Here is an 8073-nt window from a genome sequence, read left to right as displayed (position 1 = left end):
TGTCTACATTGAGAATTTATTAAAAGAGAAATGTCCCTACACGATCGTTCCAAGTCATTTACATAGACATGCTGCATAAATTGAGTCCATATTTGGATAATGTATCTTCAAGGATTTAATCTTAATTATAAAACACTCTGTGTCTGTTTTAGCCAAAGTACCCAACTTTACCATTTTAATGAGGTACTAGAATACTACAGGGGTGTAATTTAGCCTATTTCATAAGAAACTATACTGTAACACCTTTAACAATACAGAAAAGTATCTAGAGGTAATTTTGGCACATGAATAAATAATAAGTTGTGAAACAACCAGAAAACAAAGGATGAAAATAAAGTATGTGCATGTATGTGTGTGTGTGCATGTGTGCGATCGTGTGTGTAACAATATAATTTCTGTACTCTTTAAGAGTTTGTTATAGGGTGGACAGCTCCCCTTTGTTACATGAGAAAAATACTAAGTTCAGACAGAGTCTATGTTGGGAGGTAAAGAGGCATAGATGGTTTCAGTAAGTGAACAACCGCACAAAGCTCTTAATAAATCAAGCAAATGCATGTGTTTTGGTAAACACTGTTACAAGGACAACAAACTGAAATAAAAAGTAACTGAAATATACTAAAGGGAACACTGATTACAATGGTGACCAAAAATTTTTGATAAAACATCAGCATCTAAAACTCTCTTCATTCTGTTAATTAAAAGTAGACAAATGACAGTAAATGACATAAAGTCAGTCTGTTTTGTAATAAAAGAGTTTTAATGTTTTATCAGTTGATTTGACCTGGGTAACACTGGACCATCAATGATTTGGGATGAAGGAGGTTACAATGCGATCGGGAGCATCAAAATAATTGCAATGGCACCACACACCAAAGGTTTTTTGGATAAAAAAAATCAGCTGCAGTAAAACACTAATCAGGCTATGCCCTCTTTCAATTTCCGAGGGTGCAAATGGGCTTAAAATCTCAGTTGTAGTACTTGTGTTTCTCTTTCCTTCAGTAATTCTGCTCATTATCATCACGTGCCTTAAATAATCAAAAAACATCACCATTTTAATCAGTTTACTTACTTACTTATTCATTTAGCTGACGCTTTTATCCAAAGCGACTTACAATTGCTATATATGTCAGTGGTCGCACGCCTCTGGAGCAACTAGGGGTTAAGTGCCTTGCTCAAGGACACAATGGTGTGTCACTGTGGATTCGAAACCCGGGTCTCTCACACCAAAGGCGAGTGTCTTATCCACTGCGCCATCACTTTAAGGCGGGGTGCATGATTTTTGAAAAACACGTTGGAAAGGGAGTTGGGCCAACTACCACAACACACTTGTATCCAATCAGCAGTAAGGGGCCAACATCCTTGCCTGGGTTGTGTCTGTAGGGCGGGTCTATCAAAAGAAGGTCCAGATACTATTGGGGTAAGGGTGTGTTTGTTTAGGTGATTTCAAATGTCAACATTGGCATGCACTCTTTCTTTAAGTAGGCCTAACTACATTATTTCGCAGTGCGAAATAAGCATTGCCGCGGGAAACGCGCAAGTTGAAAAATCTGAACTTTGCCAGATTTATGCACCGCGTTAACCAATCAGGACCTTGCTGTAGTAGACGTGATTACAGGGAGCAAGCGGAGTCTCAGAAGCCTCTCCCATGGAATGCCTTGAATGACTAGAATTTCACACGTGTAAACTCTAATGTTCAAGCGTCCAACTTACGCGCGAACAGCGCATTTTTGCCACCTCTACCGCGGCTGGTGTGAATGCACCATAATGCAGGGTTCACAAAAGACAAGCGACAAGCGTGAGTGATCGAGTGTTTTACATGTAAAGTCAATGCAAAGATGCGAATAGGCATCCTGCGGCGCGGTACATGGCGTGTTGAACTATCAGGAACTTGCTGTAGTAGTGACGTGATTACAGCAGCGGAGTCTCAGCGGAGTCGCAGTAGCCCCTCCTATAACGTGAATTTCCGTGTGAATGTCTCGAATGACTAGAATTTCCCGCTGGCTTTCACGCGCGAATGAAACAAGTAAATGTTCAAGCGTCCAACTACGCGCAAATAGCGCGTTTTTGCTGTCTCTACTGCGGGGGGTGTGACTGCACCATTAGGCAACACTGCTTCAGTGTCACTATTAACACTCTGTAGAGTGGGACCATATAAACTCCAAGCAGTGTTAATTTAACAACAGGGATTTTTACTGTTTGTTAACCAAGTTTAAGGCTAAGTTTCTCTGTGAAATGGAAAGAGCTCTGGTATTTTGTCATTAAAAATGGCTAAATTCATAACATTAAAATGTTTGACCTGTTCCTCATATTACTGTTTAAATAGAAATGGGGGGATTAATAGATACATCAGATTAATTTAATTGCCCTTAACTGCTCAACAAGAGAAAGTTAAATGTTCATTTAATAAGATGACTATACACCCCCTTGTCTCCGCGTGCGCGCGCACACACACACGCACACACACAGAACCAAATTAAAGCCTTTGCTATTATTTTATTTTTACAACACTGTATTCATATTTATGCAAATTTCTGTATTTATTTGTATTATTGAGAACTGCTAGAATCATTTTATAATGTAGTACATGAGGAAAGATGGAACGAAGGCTAATATATGTTATCTGTAGATCAGACAGAAAAACGGGCAATGAGTCCTTAGACAGTCAGTTTCAGATATTAAAATTTTTGCTCTAGTGCAAAGATTTGCCTCCAAGCTCATCCACAAATGATCAGAGACCCTGAAAGTAGAGCAGTCATTTGCAAATAGATCAACATTACTGCTAATTCTTCTGTGGAGCATGGTGATATTTAATGACCCCCAACATATAATAATTACATGTATGTGTATATAAATACACAAAACATTTATTTTGGTGGGGGGGGGGGGTTGATGGAGCATAACATTTTACACATGCGTATTATCTTGTATCACTGTTATTTTTTGGTCGACCATAGAGACCCTCACTTCCTGCTGGTGATTTATTGAGCTATTATGTGGCCTGTCTTACAAGGTGTTGTGCAAGTATGTGTGTTAAATATGCAGAATGTCAATGTGTTGCAGAATAAAGACTATATCACAAGTAATTTCATTTTGAGTTTTTGTTTCAATGTAAGCAATAATTCAATAACTATAATAAAAATAAATATAATATTTATTTCTTAACACACACATCTATGGATATATTCATGGCGAGAAGTGATCTACACAAAAAATCACAAAGTTTATAATTTAACTAACCTTTAGTTTTTTGGACTATGGTAGGAAACCGGAGTAAACCCATGTTGAACATACAAACTCCACACAGAAAGACCTCCTGAACCAGCAGTGCTACCTACTGATCCACCCAAATAAATAAATAAAAATTAGGATGAGAATTTTTTTTACATTTAAATCAAACTTAAATTTTAAAAATGACATTTGATGTTTTTCCTTGAACACGTATTATCTTAAAATATTTAGGATATTTAAGATAAACAAATCCTTCCATCATACTGTGCATTCAAGATCATGATTTTCAGATCACAGAGGGTCTCATTAAAAATGTGAGATGTCAGTAACCCAGCAGCTGAGAAACAAATTGTTCCAGTCAAGTCTTTTATGTGAGATTTGGATTTACGTGCTTATAATTCGATTATGGGCTGGTTTCCAAGATTTCCAATTATTTGTGGTTATTACCAAAACCAGAACATTTAAAGACTCAAGAATGAACAAAATAAAGGATGTGAAACAGAAAGAGAACAAAAAAAATGAAACGAGGACAAACTGAGTGTTTGTATTTTCAAGATAGTCAATGCATTGTTTTTAATATGATGAACTATGATGAATTTACATTCCTTGTGTATTTGATCATGTGAACCAACAAACTGAGCAGGGTATAAAGAGGAGAGATTTACTGACAGAATGATTAAAAATGGGATTTAAGGATCTTCTTCTTATTAAATTTGGTAGAATCTTTTTTAGAGTTATATTTATATTATATATAATATTTATATTTCACTTATTGTAAGACAACACATGCCTAGTTGTTAAATGTCAGCATGTAATAACAATGTAATAGTGATGCAGTGTTAATGCACCATCTGGTGGACAATCTGGACGCTAGAAATATCAGTGGATCTTTCTTAAATCTTTAGCGCTCCAATGTTTGTAGATCTATAGACTGGATTTGGATCCTGCATGCCATTACAAAAATCAGTGTCATAATAATGTTGTAAGATGAAATCATATTATTATAACCATGGTATTATTTCTGATAAAGGCAAAAGACTTTTCACAAAATAGAAATATTACACATATACAGGTGTTTCTAAAGCTCAGTTGGTAGAGCATTGTGCTAGCAACAGAAAGGTCATGGGTTCAGTCCAGATGAATTTTAACTTTGAATAAAACGGTCAAAGCATAAATTTAGACCGCATAATGCTCACTATAGTAATCTTGCAATGTGTTAATCAAAGATGTTATTAAAAAGTGGGAAACTGAGTCAGATCTCTTTTTGGAAGATACATTTAGTTGAAGCAATTAAGCAGCAATAACTACACAATAGGCTTTTTAAATAGTCTATAACGTGTCTAGATTGTGTTGAACAAAATATAGGAATAAATGTAAGATGGTCATATCCCGAGCAACAAGTATTTTAATGCCACTGTATATTTTTTTTGTTCACTCATCATTTAAACAAAGCACCTTGCTATATAGCTGTAAATGCAATTTATCTTAATTCCTAAAGAAAATATTCTGCCTGTTATTAGAAGTAAAAATTTAAAGAAAACCATCATCTAAAAAAGTTTTTTATTTACAAAGTCAAGAGCTATTTACATTAAAATTTATATTCCAGCTGTATAAACCAGATATTTGGATCATTTCAACATCACGGTCCATTAAATTACAAATTTATGCTGCCCATCATTCTGGCACACTTCACACAACATCTAAATGGCATTTTTGAGGCCAGCAGGACTTAAAATGATACAAACAAATGAGGAATAAAGGCGTTTGAAAATTTTTTTTTTTTGAATTGCTCAAAGGTCCAAAACATAGAAAAGAGAGAAGAGATGACCATTGTAGGTTTGGTCCATCTCAAGGCATTTTACCATCTCTAGAATCAAAGAGACAAGTTCAATTATTTTGGACACTGGAGTTTCCTTTCTTTCTGTTCAGACAAACCGCATACACACACATTTAATCTGAGTCACTGCTGCTGCTGGAGGAATCTGTTGACATGGCCTCGACATCATCCTCATTTTCTTTGTTATGACCAGGTGGCTCTAGGCCAAAATCGTTGCCATGGTGAGGAGGCAGAATCCCCATGGAAACATCAGTAGACTGCCAAGGATACTGAGGGGTTAGAACATCTGAAAGTAAAAGGGGAATGAAAGATGGAAATTACCAAAAAACACACATAAAAAGAAAACAACGCAAAGTGGCCATTCATTTGTACTTGAAACAGAAACACACATTACAGTCCCCAATTATTCAGTGATATTTATTAGGACCATATTGGCCAAACTGGCTTAGAAAATGTGAGAGATAAATCAACTATTGAAAAACATATGAACAAAAGTGCAAACCTGGTAATCTCCCAGCAGCCAATGCGTCTCCTGGCAGGTGTCCGTTCACCCCATTGGTTGACATGTTGCTCATGTGACCAAGCATCCCACTGCGCATCTCAAGGTCAGTTGGGTACGGCCTGCGAGGGTCACCTACACACACACACAAACATATGACATATTATCAAAAGACCTTTCAAATACAACCAGACACAACATGCTAATCAGCACAATGTGCAGTTTACAAAGTGTTTCACAGCGAAAACCAGATGTCAGACAAAAAACAAGTCTGATACCAGGATGATGATAAAAATGAACAAAATCCAGATAGAAATAATGTGCTTGCCTACCTGGGACCCAGTTAAGAGGAGCACACACTGCATTACTGGCACTGATCCTGTGAGCATACTTAATAATTTCCTCTGAAGAGATACTTCCTTATGAAAACAAAACACAGGGCCAGGCATAAAGAACAGATACAAAATGAAATTGTAACTTGATTAATTATTGAAACAACAGTATCTATTTAACAATGTGATGGGTCTATGAAGTAAACAGTGAAGTAAACATAACCCATGTGTGTGTGTATGTGGACTATTATACCTTTTCTGGCCTTTTCAATAGACTTCAGTTTCTCTTTGGCTTGATAGACAGCAGTGGCCTGTAGATGGAGGGACAACATGCTTGTTTTAATTTAAAAGAAATATATTGTTAAATGTAATTTATAAAAGCCTACGTTTTACATAAATAAAATGAAACATTCTTCACAAAAGTAGTTACTACTGGTAAATTCACAATACTATGGTATTTTTGCAGACGGATACAGTATGTAAGTACTAGGTCACATATGTATATCCTAAATTATTATTTAGTAGGGCTGTCAAAAGATTAATCGCGATTAATCGCATCCAAAATAAAAGTTTGTGTTTACATAACATATGTGTGTGTACTGTGTATAATTATTATTTATATATAAAAACACACCCAATCATGTATATATTTAAGAAAAAATTTTTATATTTATATATAAAATATTTATATTTATATATAATATAAATTATAGAAATGTATATACAGTATTTAAATGCAAATATTTCCTAAATATATACATGAATGTGTGTGTATTTATATATACATAATATTTATACACAGTACACACACATATGCTATGTAAACACAAACTTTTATGTTGGATGCGATTAATCGCGATTAATCTTTTGACAGCCCTATTATTTAGTAATGCAAAGAAGCACATAGGTTTTCCTAAAATCTAATTTAAGCAAAACATATTTATATATTGTGCTAAGTGTAAAACAATTCAAAAACAACAAACAGATGAGAAGAAATATGTATTGTTTTCTGATATGACTCACCAGTATGTGTTCTGCCTCTTTGAGTTGTTTCTGGAGCTGTTGGATGTCACTGTCTCTCTTCTCAACCTCTTTCTCCAGTGTTTGCATCTCTTGGTGAACTCTGCCCTGCTCTACCGCCGTTTGCATTAAGTCCTGAAACTCTTTGTCTCTCTGTACCAAGAGCTCCAAAATCTGCTCCCAGAATTACCAAATAGTTATTAGAGTGCAATTCATTGACATGTAATAGTGTAACATGGCTATACTAATATAATATAGTAATATTAAAACAGGTATTACTTCATAGTGTAAATTGGGACACTATTTGTCAGGCAACTTAATGTCAATACCCTGATTTACCTGAATTCAATCTACATTGATTCTCTCTCACCTGTGTGTCCTCTCCAGGCTGAGGCAGTTTCTGTGTCCTTGTAAGTGCCAGCATCTCTATAAGCTCTCTGCATTACAAGAGCAAAAAATAAACATATGTGACTGTAATGTATAATAAAAATGTGATAAAACCAGTGGTGAAGGGTATTAATAATTACAGCTCTAGACTTGAGGGCTGGTTGTTATTACTATTATTAGTAGTAGTGGGAGTACTATTTGTGTACCAATAAGAAAACATTACAAATATGATACATTTAACGTTAATATATTCATGCTGACAGCGGTCCTCTTATCATAATTATGTTAATCTTGATGTGCAGAACATAAAAAAAACGAACCTGGATAAAACTTCCATATCATCCAGAGTGGATAACAGCTTTTCTTTCGTAGGTTTCTCTGCCGCCGCCATGACTGTTTGTGTTTCGTCTCATTTGCGCATGCGTAAGAAATACAAACAGGCGCGAGTCAGAGCACAGCGACTCCTTTGGCTGAAGGACCACGTCTCACTAGTGATAGGCGATATCGAAGCGCTGCTTTATGACGCCTCGAAACATTTATGAATATTTTACTTCGAATCAGTGGTTCGGAGAATGTTTCAAACTGGCCAAGTCAAGTGAATTTAGCAAACGAGGCTTCATTACGTGATAACTACATGTAAATAACTGTTTCGAAAATCCACCACCAGGGGGCGTTGATTACAACTGACCAGTGTGTGTCTCATATGGTTAGGTGAACTCGGGTGAGTTTTATTTTTTAAAGTTCATAAAACATTAATCTTTCTGACTGAT

At 35.8% G+C, this 8073-nt stretch overlaps 1 protein-coding gene across 1 annotated transcript; it reads right to left on the bottom strand.

Moving 5' to 3' along the window:
• Positions 1-4771: 4771 nt before the first annotated feature.
• On the bottom strand, positions 4772-7722 carry med4 (mediator complex subunit 4). The gene is made up of 7 exons (XM_065251353.2): positions 7624-7722; positions 7287-7353; positions 6920-7090; positions 6150-6207; positions 5897-5983; positions 5568-5699; positions 4772-5351 (listed from the first exon to the last, which is right to left on the bottom strand). Exons 1-7 carry the CDS (start codon positions 7692-7694, stop codon positions 5179-5181), a joined length of 759 nt encoding a protein of 252 aa, XP_065107425.1. The 5' UTR covers positions 7695-7722; the 3' UTR covers positions 4772-5178.
• Between the last annotated feature and the right edge of the window lie 351 nt (positions 7723-8073).

This window comes from Paramisgurnus dabryanus, chromosome 15 (assembly GCF_030506205.2).
Source record: "Paramisgurnus dabryanus chromosome 15, PD_genome_1.1, whole genome shotgun sequence".
Classification (NCBI taxonomy): Eukaryota; Metazoa; Chordata; class Actinopteri; order Cypriniformes; family Cobitidae; genus Paramisgurnus; species Paramisgurnus dabryanus.
The sequence above is the reverse complement of the archived record's forward strand: the minus strand, read 5'-3'. Positions and strand labels throughout refer to the sequence as shown.

Coding starts and splice junctions, on each gene's coding strand:
- med4 (XM_065251353.2), bottom strand. CDS start 7,694: ATGGCGGCGGCAGAGAAACCTACGAAAGAAAAGCTGTTATCCACTCTG. Junction 7,091..7,286: donor AGCCTGGAGAGGACACACAG/GTGAGAGAGAAT, acceptor TTCTGGGAGCAG/ATTTTGGAGCTCTTGGTACA. Junction 5,352..5,567: donor GGCTGCTGGGAGATTACCAG/GTTTGCACTTTT, acceptor TTTTACTTTCAG/ATGTTCTAACCCCTCAGTAT.